Source organism: Dipodomys spectabilis, unplaced genomic scaffold (genome assembly GCF_019054845.1).
Source record: "Dipodomys spectabilis isolate Male_0828 unplaced genomic scaffold, ASM1905484v1 ptg000032l, whole genome shotgun sequence".
Lineage (NCBI taxonomy): Eukaryota > Metazoa > Chordata > Mammalia > Rodentia > Heteromyidae > Dipodomys > Dipodomys spectabilis.
Window position 1 is genome coordinate 21,941,480 of NW_024870709.1, and position 27,061 is coordinate 21,968,540.

Consider the following 27,061-nt stretch of genomic DNA (forward strand, 5'->3'; position numbering starts at 1 on the left):
TACCCTTGCTGTCCTGAATTATTGACTCTTTTCCTATTAAAACTTACTTTTTGCATTTTCCATCTGAAATCTATTCACATTGTTTTTCTGCCACTCTTACGTCTATTTCAAGATATTGCTTGACAACTTACATGGTTTGGATCTCTAATATTCTTCCTGCCCTTCTGTACATACCTCTTACTACTTCCCAAAGCCTTCTCAGTATCTTACCTAAAGTAAGGTTCTCTTGACAGTTTATTTAGGCTGTTTTTGAAAAAAAATGTTATTTGTTTAATTTTAGTGCAAAGGTGATGTACAGAGGGGTAGATGTGAATTTCATTTTCTGTTTCTGTGGTTTTAATCTAGACATTCCATAAAAATGTAAAAAGCAACAAAGAAGACATAATGTCTAATACATTTACTACTGTTAAAACAGAGAATCTGCTATAAAATATCAGTATTCAAAAAAGCTTACATCAAACCTTGAATTTCATTTTAAGGAAAGAATGTTACAAAGAAATCTCTTTACTCTTAGTGGAATTCCCAGAGGAAATTCATTTTCTTGGGAACAGAAACTTAGACATTTATTTTGCGTTTCTGAAAAGAAATGTATCTAAAACTAGAGCAGGGATTCTGATTGTTCAACCAGAACAAACCAGAGTTATTTTCCACAATATCTTTCACCTGTATTATCCTTACAGAATATTCATTTCTTAGTATTTCACATAAAGCAATTAGTACAGTACCTGGCTCTGAGCAGATATTCAAGTAGTATTTGTTCAAAGAATGATGACAAACTAAAAATTGAAGAACTCAGATTATTAAATGATGATAGGCATTGTTTTTTAAACAGCCTGGAATAAATAATATTTCTTAAGTATTCCACACAGTGCACTCTGTACAGAAAAACATTGAGAACAATGTTTTTCTACTTCATAAGGACATTAATTCATACATCATTGATGAAAAATAAAAGTGCTGATTGGATTTCTTTTAGGGATACTCTTACATTTAAGGACAAACTTACTTGTGTTTAGCAAGAATAAAATAAATCTAAGTCTACTGAACATGTTTTACATATGGTGCCTTTCTAAATGCTGCCATATAATGCTTTTGTACCTTCGAATTGGGAAAGTGCTCATTAAAGGAATTATACTACCTCCAATTTCCATTTCTCCTCTTCCTCCATTTGTCTTTCCATTCATAATTATTGCCACTATTTCCCAACGTTTGGAAAAGAGACTGTGAATGGTTTCAAAGAGAATGAATGTGAGTTTTGTCTATAAACCATAGTATCAAAAAGAGACCGAGTACAAATTGTGTATATGCTTGTTAGTAGCTTTTTAAAATTTTAAATGGTGATATAATTAATAAGGTAATAGTTACAGCCATCACATAATTTAAAATGATCTTTGTTACACATATTTTCAGTCAAAAAATATGGAAATCTTCATTTGACATTAAATATTTGAATTCGGATGTCTAGAAGTTAGAATTATAGACTTCCCTCAGTAGACTTTGAACCACATGTTATACTGACCATAAGAAAAAGAGATCTACTAATAGAAACCAATAAGTATTTATGAAGTTTTCAATTTGGCTCATCATTCATTGTCCTATACATGCACATCTTTTTTTTAAATTGCTTTTCTCTAGGGCCACCTTCAGCTCCTAGGAATGTGGCTTTTAACATCAATGAAACAGCCCTAATTTTGGAATGGAGCCCACCAAGTGACACAGGAGGGAGAAAAGATGTCACCTACAGTGTAATCTGTAAGAAATGTGGCTTAGACACCAGCCAATGTGAGGACTGCGGTGGAGGACTCCGCTTCATCCCAAGACATACTGGCCTAACCAACAACTCTGTGATAGTACTTGACTTTGTTTCTCACGTGAATTACACCTTTGAAATTGAAGCCATGAATGGAGTTTCTGAGTTGAGTTTTTCTCCCAAGCCATTCACAGCTATTACAGTGACCACCGATCAAGATGGTAAGTTCCACTGCTACTCTCTTAAAACTGAGTTCTCACTCCTTCTTATGCATGATATCCTATGCATAATTATGCATGTATCTGTGCTTGGTGCAAGACAACAATATATGCTACAGACTTCAGAAAAGATTTTTCTCTTCTTTCCTAAGGTTCAGACAGTAGTTTTGATATCATTGTTAGGTTCCAAAGGCACAGAGAACAGACCAAAAGATGGCGCAGTACCAGCACAGATGTATTTGGGAGGAAAAACCTGTGGTGAGAGCTTCTAGCCAAAACTTAACAGAATCATTCATTTCATAGTGAGTCTGTGGGCATGATAGAGTTGTTTGGTGAGGGCTGGTAGGAAATTAACTGATGATAACTATAGATAATGTGTGCAATGGATTTGCAGCTGGGGAGAGGGAGTGAGCAAGGCAAGGGATGTCTGTGCAAAACCTTGGTCTGTTTTAAAGCAACCTTCAGCCTTGGTCTTGTACCAGCCAAACGGGTTACAGTCAGTCAGGAGAGAAAGGAAAGTGGGAACTTGCTTACATCGATGGAATGGTCTGGAGTTTGGAGATAACTACATCTGGCTACTCAGACATACTGATTTTACCTTTTGTTTTTATTAGTTGTTGAAAGGGGTAAGATAGGAGCCTGGGCAGGGAAGGTTCTTCTGTCTACTTCCTGCATAGGAGGGACAGTGTTTATGGTGGGATAATAGGGATAAAGGAAGAAATGAAGTAAAGACTTAAAAGGAGGTCTGGTGTGATCACTGGAGATCAAAAGATTTTGCAGGTAATGAAACCATTTGAGAAGAATATTGTCAATACGTTTCTGTGTAGGTGCCCTTAAAGAAGTCTCAAAATGTTGGGGAAAAAACGGTGACAAGGTTAATAATGAAAGGGTCAAACATCATTATTGGAAGTAGTATGAACAGGTGTAATCTGGAGGGGAAGCACCAGTGGTGCTAAGCCCTTAGCTGTTTCTTCTCTGAAGTCTGAGGCCATATCTCTGGGCCTCTTCGCTGCCTCTAGGATTATGCTGGTCCCATTTACAAAGAAGAAACCTTCTTCATGTAAGAAGACACAAATTCCACCCACCCCTATGTAAGTCCAACCTTGAATGGTTTTGAAGTACTACCACTGTGAGGAAGTTTATCAGCCTCTGGAGGTCAGTGATTGAGGTGAACATATTATAATTTGATTAATTTATTAGAGAGGTAGCTATACCTGCCAATTTGTGCTTAGTATCTCTACCTCCACAATTACAGCTAGGAGAGAAAAGTCATGGTCATCATAAAACATTTAGTCATCTGAGAAAACTGAGGTATGGGGAAACAAATCAGAGTGTAGACACCAGTCCAGCTGGTTAATAGGCATCAGTAAGAGTTGTTCCCACAGATGAAGAAGAGATCAGAAGGGGCCAACCCTAAAAATAAAGGTGGCTACCTAGTTGCAGGTGGTGTTAGCCCTTCTTAAGATATGCTGGTTGGGTCCAATCTTCCTGATCTGGATTTGCTATCAGTGAGAGTCTTGATGTTATTGTATGCTCTCAGACTGAATATCACCCAGAGAGAATGACTCTTGTTAGAGCCTGATTTCTGATTTTAGGTCATGGGGAAAGAAAAAAATGGTTATGTTGTGAAAAGACAAAAAGAAAGTCAGAAATATCCAGGAAAAGGTATATGTGTTCTTTGCTCTGAAGTTGATAGGTGTATGCATTATTTTGAATCATGGAGCGGTATTCAAGTGACAGTCTAGCAGACATTGAACAGGCATCCTGCATGTTGAAAGGGGATTGTATTGCATATTGTTGATATTTTGCTAATTCGACAGGTGTTTCTCTATTGAGGAATACTTTCAGGTTTGGGAGATTTCTATGAAGACTGAGTATCTGAGGGGATTTTTCCACATTTTCTATAAAATATTCTATCTATTGTAGCATACCTGTAAAGTCATTTGTATTTTTGATGGTCTTCCAATGAAGTAAAAAAGACATTAAAGCCATACAGTGTGTGGGATAGGTTTCCCACCGGAAAGGCATAATCTGTTTTGTAATAAATCTACTTATGCAAAAGGAGGTAAGATGTAGCTGCAATAATTGGGTCCATTATTGGGTGTCCACATCAAGAGTAGATAACGTTAGGTGAAGGTAATTAATGACTTTATCATTAAATCAACTAAATTTTCATTTTTCTAATTAGGTTGACATCTCTTTTTACATGTCAAAGCCAGTTCTATAAAGTTACTTTGATTATAATTCATGTGTCTGTTCTAAAAGCATTCTAGCCAAGATCCCCTCTAAAAATGTGCAAATGCTGTTGTCTATGGGTAGTTTTCAACAAGTAGTTAAACTATCTTTAAAAATCTGAGCTGGGCTCTGGTGGCTCACACCTGTAATGCCAGCTACTCAGGAGCCTGAGAACTGAGGAACAGGGTTCAAAGCAAGCCCAGGCAGGAAAGCCTGTGAGACTCTTATCACCGATTAACCACCAGAAAACCAGAAGTGGCGCTGTGGCTCAAATGGTAGAATGCTAGCCTTGAGCTAAGAGCTGAGGGACAGCACCCAGGCCCAGAGTTCAAGACCCATGACTGAACAAAAAAAAAAAAGAAAGGAAAAGAGACTGGTAAATTCCGTTAATTGTACCTTTTATAATACTGTAAATTTGTGATTCAGTCAGACATGACCACTTTTTGGATTTTATCTGTATATGTATATACTGTCTTTACTTCCCCTATACCATAGTTGTATTACAGACTATGATACAGGAAAAGCTTCAGAGACTTAAACCAATTCCTTTAAGAAGAGTTCATAAATTATATGATACACAAATGATTACCACAAAATATTGTAAGTAAACACATATGTGTGATATTAATTTATAAATATGACCCAGTTTTATGTACTCTATTAGCCATTGCAACAATGACACCTACAAGACAGTATATTGGAAATGAACTTTACAACTTCAGGAGAGGTAGGGCAGAGAAGGAATAGTGGGAGAACATTAAGGAAAGGGATAACAATGCTCGACAAGAAATGTACTCATGGCCTTACTCATGTAACTGTCACCCCTCTGTACAGCATCTTTACAATAAAATAAAATATAAAAAGGAAGCTATATAAAATACCTTAGACTGTGTGCCTTCAAAAACAGATATTTATTTTCTATGGTTCTGTAGGCTATGCATCCAAGATCAACTCATCAACAGCCTTGATTTTACTCTGAGCTCTGTCTCTGTAGCTTACAGATCCCTCTATTCTTCTATGTCTTGATATATCATTTTTTCTTGGTGTCTAGTTTCCTATTGCATTCTTCGTATTATGCTATTCACTGGAGCCCTTTTATAGAGCTTCTATATTATCTTAATTATTCATTAAGCCCCTAGTTTAAATATAGCTCTATTCATATTCTAAGTTCTGAAACTTAGGACTCTAACATAAAATAATATAATATAAATTTTGAAGACTAGCACACTTTATTCTATAACATAAACTGAGGCAATACATAGTGATTTGAAATGAGATCACACTGAATATATAGTGATACTACTTAACATTAAAAATGAACAAAGTGTTGATGCATGTATCTTGGATGAACCTCAAAGGTATTATACTTATTAAAAAAGCTAATCTAAAAAACATGCATACTGTACAATTCCATTTACATAATATTCTTGAAATAGCATAATAATATGGGTAGAGAGCAGCGGTTGCCAGGCATTAGGGATTTGGAAGAGAGCAGTGTGGCCATGAAGTGTCAGAGGAAGGAACCTTGTGGTGATGATACATTTCTTTTTCTGGAATGCAGTGGAAGTTACTAGAAGCTAAATATGTGATACAACTCATAGAACTGCAAAGGCACAAATGTTCACATTCATTGTCTAATGTCAACTTTTGAGTTTTATTGTATTGTTAGGGAAATAGTTAATGTGAGGAGAATCTGGACAAAGGATGTACCAGGCCTTCCTATTTTTCCTTTTTCTTTTGCAATTTTCTGTGAACCTAAAATTGCCTCAAACTACAAAATTTAAAACATGATTATGTCTACAAAATACATAGGAAAAAAACATTAAAAATCTATTAAAAGAATATATAAAATGGCTGAGAATATTTAATTTAAAAGATTATTATACATACATCTGTGTGAAGATAATCTTCAAAACTGTCTCCAATAAATAAAGCAGAATCTAATAATGTTGTAGAATTACAGTGTTTGAGTTTACTAAGCAATTTTTCCTGTCATTTAAAAAATAGCTCCCCATCACTTTGCTTTATGCTTGTTGAAAATGGAATTTCTTTTTCTCTGTTTTTCTTGCTCTCTCTTTTAGTGGGAGCTGAATATTGTAAAATGTGCTATCAATGTAAGCATATTAGTCTTCTGTTCTCTGCCTTAGCAGATTAGTTCTAAAGATTGCTGATCAAAAACTACAACCCACTACCATCATTTCTAATGATAAAATAAAATAATTAAATTTGGTTATAAAACTTTTTAAAGGGGCTGGGAAGGTGGCTCAGTGGTAGAGAGCTTGCCTTGCATAAATGAGGCCCTGGGTTCGATTCCTCAGCACCACATAAGCAAAAAGAAAAAACCTGGAAGTGGTGCTGTGGCTCAAGTGGTAGAGCACTAGCCTTGAGCTGAAGAGCTGAGGGACAGCGCCCAGGCTCAGAGTTCAGGCCCCACGACTGAACCCCCCCAAAAAAACTTTTTAAAATTCTATTCATATATATATTCATTTTCTTTTGTCAGTTGTGAGGCTTGAAATTAGGGCCTGGGCACTGTCCCTGAGCCTTTTTGTGCTCAAGGTTAGTGCTCTACCACTTGAGTCACAGCACCACTTCTATTTTTTGAGTGGTTAATTGGAGATAAGAGTGTCAAAGGGACTTTTTGCCCAGGGTGGCTTTGAACAGCAATCCTCAGATCTCAGCCTCCTGAGTAGCTAGGATTAGAGGTGTGAGCCACCAGCACCTGGATAAATTATATATATATATATAATTTTATATATAATGTATGTTTTTATATATATAATATGTATATATAATTTTATATATATGTTTTTATATATATTATATATATATATATGTATATAATAGAGCACTAGCCTTGAGCTGAAGAGCTCAGGGACAACACCCAGGCCCAGAGTTCAAGTCCCAAGACCTACAAAAATAAATAAATAAATAATAAAGTTCATGAATTAGACTTTTTGTACTAAATATTAATTCATTAACTTCTGCAATCCTTAAGATATAGGTTCAATGTCATTTTTCATAGTTGAGTTACATGGTGTTGAAAGGTGTTGATCTAGAGACCAAAACAAGAAAGCAACACACACCAAGGAAACATTTCGTTTTCATGTTCAATACAAGACAAAAAATTGAAGTGTGTAATTTACTAAATAATTATTGAAGTAATAAACAGTAAAGGAAACTGTAACTCATGAATAGTCACAGCAAAATAAATTGTGTTTGTAGAAACCCTGACAAGTGCAAAAAATTTTAAGGGCCATGTTCAAAGTGAAAGACATGCTAAATTACCAATTGGGCTGATAGTTGCTCAAGGGTCTTTAAAGCAATTACTGTCAGAAAAAAGTTGTCCAATTCATTGGCTTCCTAAAATATACCTTCAACACCTCTATCTCTGCCCTTGAGTAACTGTTCTGTATAGGTCTGCCTTAGGCTTGCTCACATTTAGATTGCAGATTTCATATATATGCTTCGGCAGCAATAATTAATTGAGCTAACTTTGAAAAGAAATTTAAACCAACCAAATTCTCAATATATTTATAAGCTTGCAATGTATTTTTGATTTACAGTTCACTGCACTCTGGAAGTACGGATTATTTTAAAGGCCAGCCTTCAGTGTGTTGCTAGGGTAGTTAATTAGGGGCATCTTTATACCTGTACAGTAATGTATTTTACCTCTGGTTATCTCTCTGAGGCCTCATTGTTTAAAAAAATATTGACAGTGAATATACATATATATATACATCTATCTATCTATCTATCTATCTTTCTATCTATCTTGTGCAACTCTATTCAAAGTTAAAAGAAACTTGATGTGCAAGTTTTAAATTCTTAATTAAGTCCGCAGTGAATATAAACCAGGAACATAATACATTTTAGTTTTTATTAAAAATTAATACAGTAACCTGTGTTAAATGAAGAGAGATATGTTATTGGTTTTGCTATTCATATTTCTTATACCTAAGCAAATTTCACTTTAAGAAGCTTCAGACACCTTTTATTAAGTATAAGATTTTTCTGCCAAGCACTGGTGGTTCACACCTGTAATGGTAGCTACTCAGGAGGCTGAGATCTGAGGATCGCATTTCAAAGCGAGTGCAGGCAGGAAAGTCCATGAGACTCTTTCCTCCAGTATACCTGAAGTGGCAGTGTGGCTCAAGTGGTAGAGCACTAGCCTTGAGATGAGGAGCTCCCAGGCTCAGAGTTCAAACCCCACAACCAACATAATTAAAAAAAAAAAAGATTTTTCTAGCTTATTGAGAAAAACATTACTATCACAAAAGATACAGTAAATAGGTTATTTGTGGATAATAATTGAAATATCAATGTAGTTAATCATTACTAAGTAATTTACAGGTTTGCCAAATATTAAATTATAAGTCTGAATAATAATAAAATATTATTTTTATCCTTGCAAAATTCAGCAAATGATTTTCCAAGCAGGCATCTTTTGGTGTCAAGCATCTTTTGATTAATTGAGATTTTAGAAAAAAGTCTTTAATCTTAAATTTTTATTTGGAATCTAACAACAGGTGACACACGCCTATGATCATAATTACTAATAAGGCTGAGATTTGAGATTGCAGTTCAAATCTAGTCCAGGCAGGAAATTCAGTGAAGATTATCTCCAGTTATTCAACCAAAAGTAGAGCTGTGGGCCTAGTGGTAGAGTGTAAATCTTGAGCACAAAGGCTCATGTACAGAGCCCAGACCCTGGGTTTAAGTTCCAGGACTGGAACAATAAATAAACTTGGTCAGCAACTCAGCTTCCAGTAAAGAATTTTAAAAATTGAATAACTATTCCCAACCAGTTATGTGCACATCTACCTTTATTATAATCACAGTCATGTATTTTTTGAATCACAGTCATGGTTCACTATCATGATTTTTCTTTCCTTTTTTTAAATGATTTTTATTCTGAAAATACTGTACAGAGGTGTTACAGTTACATGAAAAAGGTAATGAGTACATTTCTTATCAAGCATTGTTGCCTCCTCCTTTGTTTTTCCCCTACCATTCCATCCCTCCCACCTCCACAACTACGCTCCCCAACCCCAGCAGCCTAAATTGTAAAGTTCATTTTTCAACATGGTGTCTTGTACATCTCATTGCTACAATGGGTCAACCTGTATCCTTATTTAAACATTTTGTTTTTTCCCTTTCCCTCCCCAAATTATGCCAACATCAAATACAGTGAAAACAGGGGTTATAGCTTGGAGGAAAAACATACAAAGCAACAAAAAAAATCACATGGTACCTTATAAATACATTAGAAACAATAGCAAGAAAGAAAAATACCACTTGTGTCCCTATCTTGGGGTTCATTTAGCTTAACTTCATCTTATCTGGTCATATGTACATAGCTTTTGACCTTTTCTAATTGTCCCAGACATATACTAATTATTGTGAGTAAGGGAAACCATGGGGCCTATGTTTCTTTGGGCCTGGCTTACTTCACTTAATATAATTTTTCCCAACTTTTTCCATTTCCTAACAAATGTCATTCTTTTTGATGGAGACATAGAAATAGAATTCACATATGTGTATATATATATATACATACATATATATATATATATATATGACATTTTCTTAATCCATTCATCTCCTGAGGGGCATCTGGGTTGGTTCCATATCTTAGCTATGGTAAATAGTACTGCAATAAACACAGTTGGGCTGGTAGCTTTAGTATGGTCTTGTTTGTGATAATTTGGTAAATGCTCAAAAGTGGGATTGCTGGGTCATAGGGGAGCTGTATGTTCGTTTTAGGGATGCAAAGCTGGTTCAATATATGCAAATCAATTAATATAACTTATCACATCAAAAAGAGCAAGGGTAAGAACCACATAGTTATCTCAATAGATTGAGAAAAATCATTTGACAAGATACAACAACCCTTTATGATGAAGGCTCTGGAAAAACAAGGAATCCATGGAACATTCCTCAGTATAAAGGCTGTATATGACAAACCTACAGACAGTGTTATACTTAATGGTGAAAAATTAGTCATTTCCTCTAAACTCACGAACAAGACAAGGATGTCCCTCTCTCTACTTCTCTTCAATTTAGTATTAGAATGCCTAACTAAAGCAATAAGACAAAATGCAAACATAAAGGGGAACCAAATAGGGAAGCATGAAGTTAAAACTCTCCCTTGTCTGAGACAAGGAAAAAAGGTCAGATAAGTTGATGTTAGGCGAAATGAACCCCAAGATAAGGTCTCAAATGTTTTTTTTCTTTCTTGCTATTGTTTATAACATATATGACTTTGTATGTCCCTCCCCCACAGTATAACCCCTGTTTTCACTGTATTTTGTTTTGGTATAATTTGTGGAGAGGAAGAAAAAAAAACAAATTGTTTAAATAGGGATGCAGGTGGACCCATTGCAACAATAAAATATACAAGGTGCTATGTAGAAAAACGAACTTTACAACTTTGGGGAGGGAGTGGGGGTGGGGGCGGAGGAGGGAGATAAGAGGGCAGGGATGGGAAGGGGGAACAAAGGAGGAGGCAAAATGCTTGATAAGAAATGTACTCATTACTTTGCTTATGTATCTGTAACCCCTCTGTATGGTATTTTCACAATTAAAAAAACTTATTAATAAAAAACAGAAAGCAACAAGTAAGAAATTTGAGAGTGAGAAAGTTATTCAAAAAGCTTTAAAGTGCCTATTTTTATTTTATTTCTTATTTTAAGTAGTATACAAAGAAGTTTCAATATTCAATGTCAAGTTATAAGTTCAATTCATTTTGATCAGTGTCACCTCTTCCATCATTCTAACCTCAATCAAAAATGTCTGTTTATGACAATTAAGCACATCATGAATTGCAGATAAATTTCTGTGTGTGTGTGTGTGTGTGTGTGTGTGTGCATTCACGCACACATGCGCAAGTGTGTGTAAAAACTATTTCAGACATAGAAAGAGCAAAGTCTTAAATTCAAGCAGGCCTATGTGTGCAAGTAACCAGAAAGAATCATGTGTACATTTTTTTGCACATTCTAAATTTAATATTCCCTACAGAATCTCCTACCAAAGGTTTTAATCACCATCCTTTACTAATGATCAAGTTTTTATTCTTGGTAATCGGGCACTGTGAGAAAAAAATGTGCTTAATCTTAAATTTGATTCCAAGCAGTTGTTTTTTAGACTCATCTGCTGTTTCCCCTCAGGAACTCCCGTTAGCATATTTTGCAGGAAAGATGACTATTTTCTTTCATTAAAAACTGGTAAGATTGTATTGTTGTATTGGTACCCTCAATAACTGTACTGATAGTTTTAATGGCATTTATCTGAAAAATAGCAATAGAGTTTGATTAGCAAAATGCTTTAAAACATAGAAAAAATAATCTGGCTAGAAGCTTATGTAAATTGAAGGTAAATATCTATTGTCACATTCATTATACATTCTATTACTGTCATATGATGCAAGGTTTTACTTTTCTCATTACTTGTCAAACTGTTAAACCAAATTTCAGTGTCAATCTTTGTTTTGAAATTGGAAGCCAATTTGAATTTGACAGCTAAACTCTCCATGACACAAACTGACTGACTTAGATTAGTGATTCATCTGGGGTTGTTATTAATCATTGGCTTTGTAAATATTTTTCAACCATTCTATTTAGTTGAAGAAAATATTAATGAAGATTGGAATAACTGTCTAAAGTGATAAATACGAACACTGAGTGTTAGGGGCACGTACTTACAATCCTAGCCACTCAGAAAACTGAGATGGGAAGATAGAGCTTTTAAGCCACCCTGGGCAGACAAATAAGAGACATTATATCCAGTAGACCAACAAAACTGGGAGTTGGTGGTGTGGCTCAAGTGGACAAGCACCAGTCCTGAGTGGAAAATTCAAGTGAGATCTTAAGGACTTGAGCTTAAGTCCCAGAAATGTCACACGTTCACACTTATACACACACATGCATACAAGCATACACACACACACACACACGCACACACACACACACACACACACACACTTAATGCTTCAATTGTAATGAGTAAAACCTGGTTGTTGACCTTTTAACCAAATTGAAATTCTACACAGCATTTTAAAATAGTATGTTATTCTTCCCACATGGTCCTCAGCAATTTTCTAGTTAGTTTCGAATCTAAAACAGGCAGGTCCAGCTACATAACTAGTGTTGTTCAGTGAAAAATTAAATGTTGGACCTTTGGTTCAAGCAGGAGAAAAAAGGACCATCAAAGGTATTATAAAGGTCTTTCTCGCTGTGACTTTTCTCTCAACTGGTCATATTGGCTTATTGTCATTTAATGTCTTTCTATGTAAATAAAACATACAATATCAAATAATTATCATAAACTCTACCTTTCAACTTTAAATTGCTCAATACCAATTTAAAATGCAAAAATGAAAGTGCTTAGCATGCAAAATAAATGAAATTATACAGTCTTAATCCTTACTTCCTACCTCCAGGATGCCTCAACTAAACTAGAAAACACAAATGTAAGCCGTACCTGGAAAATTTGGACTAATGGAGAGTCAGTCCCTCAAATGCTAGGTCTAGCCAGAGAGCATTACATCTATATCTAAGATCCTTGAGCAAAAGAGTAAAAACACTCCCAGGTTGCCAGGAGCTGGGCCTCACAACCCCACCTACCTTTCCAACAAAAAAATGGGAGGAATCTGGTCTTTTAAATCTCTTCCCTGGAGCCTGCATGCCTTGGAGAAAAGTGTGTTCCTACTATGACAGCATTTTCAGAACAGAAGCATACACATGCATGCACACACATGATATCCAGGTCTAGCAGATCCAACAGAGACACATTTTAAGTGTGTCCAGATCTCCCAGTGGAAGCAGAGAGCACCCTGATTAGTATGGTCCTCTCTCCATAGACACTTTCACCTAACCCTAGTGGGTTGCATTCAGTGACCATAGCCCAGGGGTTGAGAGTTGAAGACTCCATGACTGAGAGAGTGGGCCAGTTCAAAACATATCTTTGGGCGTATGATGTTGGAGGGAGACTAGACCTTGCCTGGAGCCCAGGCTTTAATCCCTAGAACATCTTCCGTTCATCATTAGAACTCATAAAACAGGAATGCAAAAAAATATTTATTAAGACATTGTACACAAGATTGAGAAAACTCTGCAATTGTCTAGGTCATACATAGGAAGCCAGCACTCCAAACATTTTACAAAACAATAGTGGCATTGCTTTTCCAATTAGCTTCTGTGGATTACACAGCAAACAAATGTAGTGCATGGTTCTAATACCCAAAGAACAGTACCACATGATATGCAGTGATGAACAGATGCAAGTTAAGTGTTTGAAACATGGGGCTAGCTATGAGGAAACTAACAGTCTTTCATTCTCTAACACTTGGAAATGAGAGCTTGCCTAAATAAAAAAGACTAAATTAAATATAATATCTGATTCAACATACATCATCAAGAACCAAGGGCCTCAAGTACTACTCAGTATGCCAGCCTTTAAAATATAGACAAAGTAATAAATGATTAAATAGTAAAATGGCAAGCAGACAATGTTGACATTTTACTAGCTTGTTTTTCTGAAAGAATACTACTTGTCTGGGTACATGTCTGTTTTATGAAGCAGTGAACAAAAGCTTTAGTAATAAAAAATTTAAAACAAACAAACATGGAAATGTAGTTCAGTCATTTGGGTAATGTTATTCTAATCATTCTGAAGTTCATGTAGACACAAGAGTAGATTTTATTTATTTGTACCTTTGTGCCCAGCTATATGTCTTCTGTTAAAATACTGTACAAAGTATGCCCTGAGACAGAAGAGCTTTCCATTCCTCAAAATAATTTTAACACAGCACCCTGAAATTATTCGTGTTTATTCTGTGTTGTAAATTCATTACATTTTCATTCTGTCTTCTAAATGTGAGTCTAGCTACTGTTTCTTAGGAGGTCTTTATTAAAGTAAGTAATATTTCAGGGACAGTATATATATTCATAATATGTGGATAGCAATATACTTCTCTTTACTTCTCATTTTATTTTTACAAAAACTGACTTTGTTCTTCTAGTAAATTCCCAAATCTCTAAAATATTCATTATTATCCAGATATAATACTCAAATGAATGAATACCCACTTTATTTAACTTCCTACTTCAAAGCATCTTTATGTAAATGATTGACCATTGTCTGTCTGTCTGTGTAGATTATATTTCTACAAATTTAATAGTTTTGTTCTGTGTCATAATTTGGCCATTTTAGGTTTCTTCTTACTTTCTGTAAATATGAATATGGAGATCACTGTCATAGAAATTTCAGAGTCCAAGTAATTAGGGATAGGTTCCACATATAGTTCTTATGAGAATAAGTGGTCAGTATGCTGAACAGATCTGAATATTTATAATGTTCAACTGTTATTTTTATTTAGCTGTTTTACAGAAGGTGAGAGTAGAAGAATTGTTCTTTACTTTCAAAATGAGAATAAACTGTATCTGAAATACTGCTTAATTATATAGTTAAATTTCAAATTGAAACTGATGCGAGAAATTATTTTCTATAATACATTATTTCCCTCTTCTGACTTTTATTAACCTGGCTGCAGCCAAATCTCATCAGTTTTTTACCTACACTGTCAGGTGATAATTTTTATATTTTCAGAATTTGAAGATAATGGAGAGTTAAGAACTATTTCCAAACCTATTGTGTCACTAAACTGATTTAGAATGGTCATCCTTGTATTTTTTAGCAAAAATGTTTCTATTGCCATTGGAAATAGATGACTTAAAAATCAAATAGAAAAAGATAGGACTGGGGGCATGGCACAAGTGGTAGATGGATAGATAATAGATGTTAAAACTTAAAAGTTTGATTTAATCAGCGTCCCCATATAAACATAGGGAAATTGAAAATTATATGACAATGTGTACATAGCACTTTGTAATTATTGTTACTTGAATATATATAGATATGGATATAGATATAGATATATTCCTAAGGAAGTTAATTCTACCTATCAATGCTGGTTCAACATTGTAACCTCAGCTACTCAGGAGACAGAAGCATCAGGACAGAGCTTGAAGCCAACCTTGGGCAATGACAGTGAGACTCTATCTCAAAAGCAAAATAACATCAAAGGACTATAGAAATAGCTCAAATGGTAGAATGATTGCTTAGCATGTGAAATGCTCTATGTTCAATCCTGATAATAATCATAACCATAAAAATTCTAGTCAAACATGTATTATTTAAAAGAGAGAAATCCATAAATATCCTAAATATCTAACAAGAAATAATAAGTAAAATGCACTATGTTTGTAAAGTAGAATAAAAACCTAGCAAATGAAAATTATAAGATTATGTTCCACATTGTAGATCTGAGAAGATGTGTGTGACAAGCTGATGAGTATATAGTATTCATTCAGTGTATGTACATGTGTAGTGTATTTGTAGTTATTAGCAAATAAGTAGTACAATTGTGACTTGCTTGTGGTATTTTGCTTTGTGTGGTAATTACTGATTATTTCCCTGCAATGACTTATATATATTGTACCTTCATGATCTGTCCTTGCTTTTCCATTGTAGTGCTTTGTACTTAAAATACTCTACATTTCAAATCAATCTTCTAGATTGAATTCATAGGAATGAAATTGACAAAAATATTTTAAAAACATGTCCTATCAGCATGTAAGGTCTATACGTTAAATATTTGCTACTTAATTTAGAGAATGGGATGTTTGTGCATATACTCTCAAAAAACCACTCACCTGCACACACATAAGCAAAGCCAAACTTTTTCAAGGTATTATACCATGATACTTTACCTCTTGGTAATAAAATGCTCACTGTGGCCATGCATCAACAGTGAGGATTCTATTAATAGATTCCTCATCTAGGAACAGAACAACAAAATACTTTGTGCTCTGTTTTGTAAACCTAAGCAAGATGCCCTGAGAATAGACAGGAGAGATGATTTTCTATTTGGTTTTATGGCTCTCTAGGGCTCCAAATTTCATATCCTGTGTACACAGTTTAGTTTGCTATTTTCCATCTGCATACTCATGGATTTATAACTGAATGCCTCTTTTTCTGTCAAAATGTCCAGTATGTAGTTTAGTCGTATGTGGACTCAGGAAACAGCTGGTTAGTAAAGGATCATTTCTGAGTACTACCGTAAACCCTACTTTCCAGCTGTGTAAGTTTAGTCAACTGATTTTGTCTCTCAGATTCTTCATTTATTGTACATATGACTAGTAAGCATGATGAGTATTTCAGTATCAAATTATTCATAGAGCTTTTTAAGTTTAAAATCAATATCTATATATATAAAATCTAATGAAAATAAGAAAATGACTAATATTCAGGAATCTTTCCTATACCTCCACTGAAAGGATATCTTTTATCAAGACTGGTTTTAGCTTTTCATGCAGTCTTGTTTTAACTTTTAACAACTGCAAAAGATCTTACAGATATACTTTGCTGTCTTGAATTTTTCCAGGATGACTACAAGTTGGGCATGTGTTTTCAGAAAGAAATATCTTGTTAATTGTTCTTCCCATAGTCTACTTTGTCTCAGTGAGAAGAAATATAAATCCTGCTGTTTTTTGAAAAATAAATGTGTACTATGCTGGGCACCAGTGGCTCACACCTGTAATCCTAGCTACTCAGAAGGCTGTGAAGATCATGGTTCAAAGCCAGCCTGGGCAGGAAAGTCCGTGAGACTCTTATCTCCAATAAATCACCAGAAAACCGGAAGTGGCACTGTGTCTCAAGTGGTAGAACACTTGTCTTGAGCTGAAGAGCTTAGGGACAGTGCCCAGGCCCAGAGTTCAGCCCCCACACCAAAAAAAAAAAAGTGTACTAAATTCAAAACCTAAATATGTAATTTTGCTATTTTATTACTTTCTCATTTGCTTCTATTTATTTTTCAAGGTAATACTTGAGTAACTTGCTTCAAAGTGATTCACATGTGTCTTTTATTCCTTTTCTTTCTTCCAGGATGGAATACTTCCCAAAATAAAATTCACTCTTTTAGAAACCCAGTATAAGCTTTGTAGGACTAGACTTTCTCACAGTTATTTGTTATTTGGTTCACTTTCTCCAACTACGCTATGTTTAAAGCAGCTGTTCAGTAAATAGCTGCTTAGTGATAGCTGCTTAAAGAATAGGGCCTGAGTATTTTGCCCCATGGTTTAGTGTGAGAAAGGAAGGAAGAAGATGCTAGGTCTGCCTTGGATCTTGTTCAAGTGGGGAGGCAAGTTTAGCAGACCAAGCCAGGCTGTTAGGAATTGAAAAAGGCTACTTTTTTTTTGAAAAAGGCTACATTAACTGAGTTAAGTGAGAAAAACTGAATTGAGTTAGAATGCATCCTAGAAGATCTGTACTCTAGCATTGGTGTGGACTTTCTTAAGAATCTTGAGCCTGGGACCATGAAGCCATATAGGAAGAAACAATTTCCACACTTAGTTTCTGTTAAGGTTATAGAACAGCCAAATCATTTGAGTCAAAATTTATACCACAATCTTGGTTTGATAAGAAATTTACAGGATCAAGGTTGTTCCATTTAGGAGACAGTTTTGCATGTGTTATTAGACCAGGACTCAGAAACAATGTTATATTCTACTTCTTCAACTCTGCACATGGCTGCATAAGGAGTTTTGAATATCAAAGATGATATTTGCCAGAGGGAGAGGCTGGGGTGTTTTTTTTTAAGGAAAGCTTAGCAAAAAAAAATACATCTGGGAGCAAATTTACATGGCACTGTATCAAGATGCAGAGTTTTGATAGTGATTTATAAGCAGCCAGTAGAGTGGAATACTGGCTGTCTCCCCACAGCAGCATATCTGAGCACTAAGCATTTTTTTTGGTCAAGCCCCTAAGATTTAACTGCAGGGTGCACCGTTGTAAAAACGTTCTTCATTGATCTGAGCTGTTGAATTCTTAACTGTAGCTTATTTTCCCTTTGATTTTGAAATCCATAAATGCCAGTCACAGCGCTTAGGAAGTAAAATCATTGGCACAGGAATTTAAATGAAGAGTGATAAATCAAGGCTGCCAGTGGGTACTGCCTCAGCTGCATTTGAACCTCACAACTGGCTTCCAATGGCCTGGCATGCCTAATTTCAAATTAAGTGTGACAAATTAAGCAGGAAGTTAATTACTATCTTGAAACACATAGTCTGATGTTGATTGGAAAGGGCATCATAAAGCTGTGTTTTACCTTAACGGAATACCCAGAGGAAGCATTAGAAAATAGAGATGTACAAATAGCGATTAGTTCAGGTATTTTTTTTAAAAAAAGAGGGACATTTATTATGCCTCTGTTTGGATGAGTACAGGTTTCTGGAAGGAACGATTCCTCAGAGAAAATTTTTTCTACTGTGAAGACAAGGAAGCAGAGTGGGAGATGCATCAGAATCCTGATGACTGTATGCTGGGTTGGGCAGCTCTCTCTCTCTCTCTCTCTCTCTCTCTCTCTCTCTCTCTCTCTCTCTCTCTCTCTCTCTCTCTCTCTTTCACACACACACACATCTCTACTTCTGCTGAGCAGGTGTTAGAATACTGACCTTCCTCTCAACACTTATCATCATAGATGAGCTGGTGTGGGACCCCAACAACCTGGGAATGTTGGAAATCACAAGGTTCTTAAATCATTTTTATCATCTATTTACCCATACCCCAAGGCCCTGATTGCTTTCAGATATTTATGAGACAATGTCTCCTTTCTATTTTATTTCATTTATAATAAAACCAGAGTTTGAAACTTAGGACCTCCCACTTGCTAGACAATCAAGTGATTTATTTACAAATGGTAGAGTTACTGGATTGGCTTTAATTACTTTTATTTTAATTAATTTTAATTAGCATGAATAAATTGTACTAGCAGTTTCATTGTAAGATACATGCATGCATATAATCCACTTTGAACAAATTCACCCATTTTTATGCTATTCTTTCTTAATCTACTTCATAAATTCTCAAGCTTTTTGCTTAGGCTAGCCTCTAACTGTAATCCTCCTACCTACCTGTCCTGCATAATTGGGATTACAAACTCCCCTCACCCATCTTGTTCTTTGAGTTAGGTCTTGCTAACTTTTTTGTCCAAGCAGGCCTCAAATTGTCATGAGCCCTGCATGTCCATATTTCAAGGACCTGGGATTATAGGCATGAGCCACCACTTCTTCAAGTGATTTGCTCTTGATTTTAGGACTTTTAAAGTTATTTAAGAAAACATCAAGAAAAAAACCTGTTCTTCCACATCCACATAAATCTTAAATATATACTCAAATCTTCACTTAATGGGACAAAGTTACAATGCATTTATTGTGTCAGACTTTGTGATGACCATTTAGTTCTGTTAAATTATAAACCACTACCAGTGAGATACTAGTATTAGAATTTTCTGGAGAAGACAAGAACTGAGATATAGTAAGTACAAGATCAAGATCACCCAGTTCAGGACTGAACAAACAGAATCTGGATCTAAGCAATCTGTTTCTAAGGTTTTTTTTGTCTGTTTGCTTTTCCTTCATGCACAAGGGGTTGCGTAAGTCAGATAAAGAGTACATTTCTCTTGGAACAATGTCACCCTTTCCCCCCTCTCTCTTTCTCTCTCTCTCTCTCTCTTTTTCTCTTCCCCAGTTTTTCCTCCCATCCTCCACCAAAAAGTTGTATAGTTCGTTTTCAACTTAGTGTCTGATGAGTATTACTATTGCATTTGTTTACCCTTTCTCACACCATTTCTGTGATTCCCCCTTACTCTCCCAAAGACAGATGAATAAAAGGAAACAAAAATAGAAATAAAGGAAATAGACTGGATGATTAAAATTAAATTGGAATACACTGGCACCTGATAGATTATACAGATCTCTAGGTATTCACGCAAGTGAGACCAAAGAACACTATTCTTAGAAGAACACAAAGGCTCAATACCTATATGCACCTGACCATACAAAGTAGAATTTGCTGAAATGAACTCCAGGAAATGCTTCAGAATTTTTAAGGTGGACTTGAGAAATCTAGGAGGAGAGGGCAGCAGTTTTAAAACATTTTTTTCAGTCACAGTTGTTTTTTTCTTTTCTAACTGTGGAAAACTAGAAGAAGGAAATTTGATGCAAAGACTAAGAAAGCTTTTAGATGAATCTACAGAACACGGGACACAAGCAGAGTGAGCATAGTAGCTTCTGGGAAGGTTCTAAGTTCTTCTAGGGCTGTGTGGACTTTGCCAGACCCCCTTCTAGGTCCTGTTAAAATCAGAGACGGCTACTCATCAAGACAGATTATCGAACATCAAAGATATCCTTCATTATATTTGATTTTGATTTTGAAACATTATTTTTTAGTGTTTATTACTACCCGTATTGTCTATATGCCACATCGTAAATTTTAGGAACAAAGCTTAATTAAGATGTATTTGATCAAGGAATGCTTCTAAATCTAAATGAATGTTTTCCCGGGCATGCTGCTGCAGATACACATGTCTTATCAATTCCATGTGTGTGTGTGTGTGTGTGTGTGTGTGTGTGTGTGTGTGTGTGTATGTGTGTGTGTACACAGAGAGAAAGAGACAGACAGAGAGTGAGATACAGAGAGAGAGAGAGATAATACTAGTTTTATAATACTATGAGAGAGAGAGAGATAATACTAGTTTTATAATACTATGAGCCACAGCCATACTGGGAGGAGAGATAGGGTGTTTGCTGCCTTCTACACTCCAGCCATGAAGCCCCATCCTTTCTGTTTCCCTTACAAATCTTTGCTTGGATCATATTTTGCCAAAGAAACATTCATGGGCACTATATTTTAAACATCTATTTTTTTAAGTTTTATTTTTTTAATTTTTGTTGTGAAGATACTGTACAGAGGAGTTACAGTCACATGAGCAAGGTAATGAGTACATTTCCTATCAAGCATTGTTGCCTCCTCCTTTGTTTTTCCCCTACCATCCCTTCCCTCTCACCTCCACAACTACACCCCCCAACCCCACCGCCAAAATTTTAAAGTTCATTTTTCAACATAGGGTCTTATAAACCTCATTGTTACAATGAGTCAACCTGTATCCCTACTTAAATATTTTTTTCCTTCCCCTCCCCAAATTATACCAACATCAAATACAGTGAAAACAGGGGTTATACCGTGAGAGAGGGACATACACAGCAACAAAAAAATCACATAGTACCTTATAAATACATTAGAAACAATAGCAAGAAAGAAAAAAAAACACTTATGTCTCTACCTTCAGGTTCATTTCACTTAACTTCATCTTATCTGGTCATATGTACATAGCTTTTGACGTTTTTTATTGTCCCAGACATATACTAGTTATTGCAAATAAGGGAAACCATGGGACCAATGTTTCTTTGGGCCTGGCTTACTTCACTTAATATAATTTTTTCCAAGTCTTTCCATTTCCTAACAAATGGGGCGATGTCATTCTTTCTGATGGAAGCATAGAATTCCACATAGAATGTATATATATATATATATATGCCACATTTTCTTGATTCATTCATCTACTGGGGGCATCTGGATTGGTTCCATATCTTAGCTGTAGTAAATAATGCTGCAATAAACACAGTTGGGCTGGTAACTTTAGTATGGTCTTGTTTGTGATCATTTGGGTAAATGCCAAAAAGTGAGGTTGCTGGGTCATAGGGGAGCTCTATGGTGTAGCCTTTTGAGGAACCTCCATACTACTTTCCAAAGTGGTTGCATAAGTTTATACCACCACCAACAAAGCAATAGGGTTTCCTTCTGGCCACATCCCCTCCAGCATCTGTTGTTATTAGAGTTCTTGATTATAGCCATTCTAACTGGGTGAGGTGGAAACTCAATGTTGTTTTGATTTGAATTTTGTTTATAGCTAGAGAGGTTGAGCATTTCTTCATGTGTCTATTGACTATTCTTATTTCCTCTTCAGAGAAGTTTTTCTGCAAGTCTTTAGCCCACTTATTTATCAGGGAGTTGTTTCTTGAGAATTTGTTGTTGGGGGATTTAATTGAGTTCGAAGTATAGTTTAGATATGAGATCCTTATCCATTGTATAGCTAGAGAAAGATCTCCCAGTCGAAGGGCTTTCTATCCATCTTGCTAGCTATGTCCTTTGCCATGCAGAAGCTCTGTAGCGTCATGCAATCCCATATGTCCAAACGTTCTTTGATTTGTTGTGTTTCTGGATCTTTATTAAGAAAATTTTGGCCTGTACCAAGGAGACCTAGAGTTTCTCCTATTCCATCCTGTAATTTTTTCAGGGTGTCCGCTTTGACTCTGAGGTCTTGGATCCATTTGGAATTGATTCTGGGAAGGGTGATGTATAAGGATCTAGCTTTAGTTTTCTACAAGTGATTAAACAATTTTACCAGAACCACTTGCAGAAGAGGCTGTCTTTCTTCCATTCTATTTTTTAGCTCCCTTATGGAAGATTAGATGGCTATAGGTCTGTGGATTCATTTCTGGGTTTTCAACACTATTCCAGGTCCTGGGGTCTTTTCTTGTGCCAGTACCAAGCTGTTTTGATTACTATGGCTTTGTAGTAGAGTTTGAAATTTGGTATTGATATTCCTCCAGCACTGTTCTTTCTGTTAAGGATCATTTTACTATTTGGGGTCTTTTTATTTTCCACATGAATTTTTAGATTGCCTCTTCTACTTCCTTGAAGAATGAGGTTGGGATATTGATAGGTATCACATTGAATTTGTAAATAACTTTGGGAAGTATTGCCATTTTCACGATGTTGATCCTACCAATCCAGGAGCATGGGAGGTTTTTCCACTTTCTAAGTTCTTTGATTTCCTTTTTCAGTTTTTTAAAGTCCTTCACTTCTTCAGTTAAGTTTACTCCTAGGTATTTTTTGTGATGGGGTTATTACAAAAGGAGTTGCTGTCCTGATTTTAGCTGCTCTTTTCTCAATGTTGGCATATAGAAAAGCTATTGATTTTTTTTGGGGGGGGGGCGGTCCGGTTATGGGGCTTGAACTCTGGGCCTAGGTGCTGTCCCTCAGCTCTTCACCTCAAGGCTAGCACTCTACCACTTGAGCCACAGCACCACTTCCGGCTTTTGTCTTTTTGCTTATGTGGTGCTGAGGAATCGAACCCAGGGCCTCAGGCATGCAAGGCAAGTGCTCTACCATTGAGCCACCTTCCCAGCCCCAAAGCTATTGATTTTTGAGGGTTAATTTTATACCCTTCTACTTTGCCAAAGTTTGAATCAGCTCAAGTAATTTGGGAGTGGAGTCCATGGGATTCTTTAAATACAAGATCATTTCATCTACAAAGAGGGAGAATTTACTTCATGTTTCCCTATTTGTATCCCTTTTATGTTTGCATCTTGTCTTATTGCTCTTCCTATACATTCTAAATTGAAGAGAAGTGGAGAGAGTGGATGTTCTTGTATGGTTCCTGAGATTAGAGGAAATGGCTTTAGATTTTCACCATTAAGTATAATGCTGTCTGTAGGTTTGTCAAATACAGCCTTTATTGTATTGAGGAATGTTCCATGGATTCCTTGTTTTTCCAGAGCCTTCATCATGAAGGGGTATTGTATTTTGCCAAATACTTTTTCTGCATCTATTGAGATATGTGGTTCTTATCCTTGCTCTTTTTGATGTGATGAATTATATTAATTGATTTGCATATATTGAAGCAGTTTTGCATCCCTGAAGTGAATCCTGTTTGATCGTGGTGTATTTTTTTGAAGAGTCGTTCAAGTCAATTGGCCAAAAAATTTTTGAGAAGTTTTGCATCGATGTTTATCAAAGAAATGGGCCTATAGTTCTCTTTCATTGATGAGTCCCTGCCTGGTTTTGGGATGAGAGTTATGATGGCTTCATAGAAGGAGTTTCATAGTGAACTTTCTCTTTCAATTTCATTGAAGAGTTGTAGTATGGGCGTGAGTTCTGCTTTGAAGGCCTTGTAGAATTCCACTGTAAATCCATCCAGTCTAGGGCTTTTCTTAGATGGGAGGTCTCTTATTGCTGTTTCTATTTCAATGCTCAATATGAGTTTGTTAAGTTGGTTTAACTCATCTTGGTTTAGTTTCAACATGTCCATATTTGCTAGGAAATAGTCCATTTCTTCCAGTTTCTCAAACTCACTAGCATAAAGGTTTGAGAAGTATTTCCTTACAATGTTATGAATCTTTGATGTTTCTGTGATGATGTTTCCATTCTTATCTCTGAGTTTGTTTCTTTGGGTGTGTTCTCTTCTTTTCTGATGGTTGTTTTGGATTCTAATTCATTTAATTCTGATTTAATTTTAATTATTTGTTTACATCTACTGGATTGGGGTTTAGCTTGCTGCTCTTTTTCAAGGAGGTTCAGATGTCTCATTAAATTGTTGGTTTCAGATCGCTCCAATTTGTTGATGTAGGAACTCAGAGTTATAAACTTGCCTCTGAATACTGCCTTTGCTATGTCCCAGAGGAGCTGGTAATTTATGTGTTCATTTTTGTTGAATATCATGAACATTTGAATTTTCTTTCTAATCTCTTCCATGACCCACTGGTGATTCAACAGTGTGTTTATCAGCCTCCATGTGTTAGAGGACTTTCTCTGGTGGCTTTTGGTGTTGAGTTCTAATTTTATTTCCTCGTGGTCTGAGAGAATGCAATGTGTAACTTCAACATTTCTGAATTTGTACAAGTTTGCTTTGTGACTTAAAATGTGGTGTTTTGGAAAATGTTCCGTGTGCTGCTGAGATGAAGATGTATTCTGATGCTGCTGGGTGAAATGTTTGATAGATGTCTGTTTAATCTATTTGATCTATGCAGTTGTTTAGATCTGTACTTTCTCTGTTAAGTTTTTGCTTGGTCGATCTATCTAGTAGGGATAGTGGTGTATTATAGTCCCCAACAATTGATGTCTTTGGATCTATATGAGATTTGAGGATAAGTACTGTTTCTTGGATAAATATTAGTGCTCCATTTTTGCGGGGAGAATAGATATTTAGAATTATAATATCATCCTGAAGGAGAGATCCCTTAATTAGTAGGTAGCAACTTTTTTTAACTTTTCTCACTAATTTTAACTTGAAGTCTATTTTATCTGATATTAAGATTGCAACTCCCACCTGTTAATGGGGGCGGTTTGCTTGGTATATTTAATTCCAGACTTTCACATTCAAAATGTGTTTGTTTTTATGGGCAAGGAGTGACTCTTGAAGGCAGAAGATGGAAGGATCTTTCTTTTTAATCCAACTTGACAGTCTATATCACTTCATTGGAGAGTTAAGTCCATTAATGATGAGAGTTAGGCCTGAGAGGTGTTTGTTAGTTCCTGTCATATTATCCACATTCTTGGAGGCTGTGACAACTGAGTTCTTCCTATGGTTCTTGGATTCTCAGTTTGGGTGCAGCTTCTTGACCTTTATTGTGATCTTGTTGGTTTTCTATGTTTAGGACATCTTTAAGTATCTTTTGTAGGGCTGTTGGAGTGGAGATATATTGTTTCAGTTTTTCTTTGCTATGGAAGGTTTTTATTTGACCTTCAGTTATGAAGGAAAGTTTAGCTGGGTCCAGTATTCTTGGTTGATAGTTGTTTTTCTTTAGGGCATGGCACACATCATTCCAGGCTCGTCTTGCTTTAATGGTCACTGCTGCAAAATCTGAGGTGATTCTAATTGGTTTCCCTTTATATGTGATTAATAGTTTCTCCTTGAAAGCTTTAAGCATCCTTTCTTTGGTCTGAATTGATCCTGTGTGGATTATAATGTGATGGTGGAATGTCCTGTTCTGGTCTGGTCTACTTGGGGTTTCAATAGCTTCTTGTATCTGAATAGGCCCATCTTTTTGCATGTTTGGGAAGTTCTCTGCTAGGATCTTGTTCAATAAATTTCCTAAACCACTAACTTCTGTCTCTAGGTGCTCCTCTACACCCATTATTCTCAGATTAGGCCTTCTGATGGTGTCTTCTAAACGTTGAATAGATCTGTCATATTTCTTGGATTTGTGTTGGATAGTTGTCTTTTCTTTCTCTATAATATCTATGCTGTCTGTAATCCCAGAGATTCAATCTTCTGCATGGTCTAACCTACTGCCAAGACTTTCTACTTTGTTTTTTATTTCCTTTCCTTCTAATTGGTCAGCTTTGAAGGCTTCAAATTCTTTGTTGGAGCTTTGTTTTAGATATTGTATGAACTTCTTTATTTCCTTAATTTGGTGTTTAGTGTTTATTCACAAATTAGGTTCTTGATTGGTTATGGTTTCCTTGGACTCCTTTTCCTTCTGACGGGCTCCATTCAGCATTCCCTTTGTGGTCTCCCTGGAATCCTTCAGCTGTCTGTTTATGGATTCCATGCATGCTTCAATTGATCTTTGTCTATTCTCATCCTGCCTACACAATTCCCGTATTACTCTTTGATTAGCTTCTTCACACTCACGCAAAACCTGTATTTCTCTTTGACTATTCTCAGCCAGTTCACACAATTCCTGTCTTTCTCTTTGACTGTTCTCAGCCTGCTCACGCAATTCCTGTACTAATCTTTGAGTAGCTTCTTCATGGTCACAAGATCTCTGTATTAATTGTTGGTTAGCCTCATCATGCTCGTGAAGTTTCTTTATTAATCTTTGGTTAGGCTCCCTATCATGCTCTGAGTCCTTTGCAGTTTTCAATCTTTTCATTCACCATGTTTACCATTAGTGTTTGTAGAGTTTTGGGGGAACTCTCCTCTGAATTATCCATTAATGGTTCTGTCACCTGGTTATCATGAGTGAGAGTTGAGATACCTGGACTTGCCATTTTTCTTGTGTTTCTCCAGCTTGTTCTGCCCATTTGGTATGAACGTAGCACAAATTTTGTGGTAGAACACTATTTTAAGGCAAGAATCAACCAGAGTCCTGTAGTTGCACAGATTGATTGAAGCAGTCAAAATGGCTGCACATACAGTCTATTTCAACAGATACAATCTAATTCAACATCAAAC

The 27,061-nt window shown here is 35.9% G+C and overlaps 1 protein-coding gene across 2 annotated transcripts in view; it reads left to right on the top strand.

Annotated features, from left to right (window-relative positions):
• Epha6 (EPH receptor A6) overlaps positions 1 to 27,061 on the top strand; it is a 732,346-nt gene that overhangs the window by 313,149 nt on the left and 392,136 nt on the right. For both annotated transcript variants that reach the window (XM_042676999.1, XM_042677000.1), the window contains exon 5: positions 1,636 to 1,971. In XM_042676999.1, coding sequence (XP_042532933.1) covers positions 1,636 to 1,971 — 336 coding nt within the window. The remainder of the gene's footprint in view (positions 1 to 1,635; positions 1,972 to 27,061) is intronic.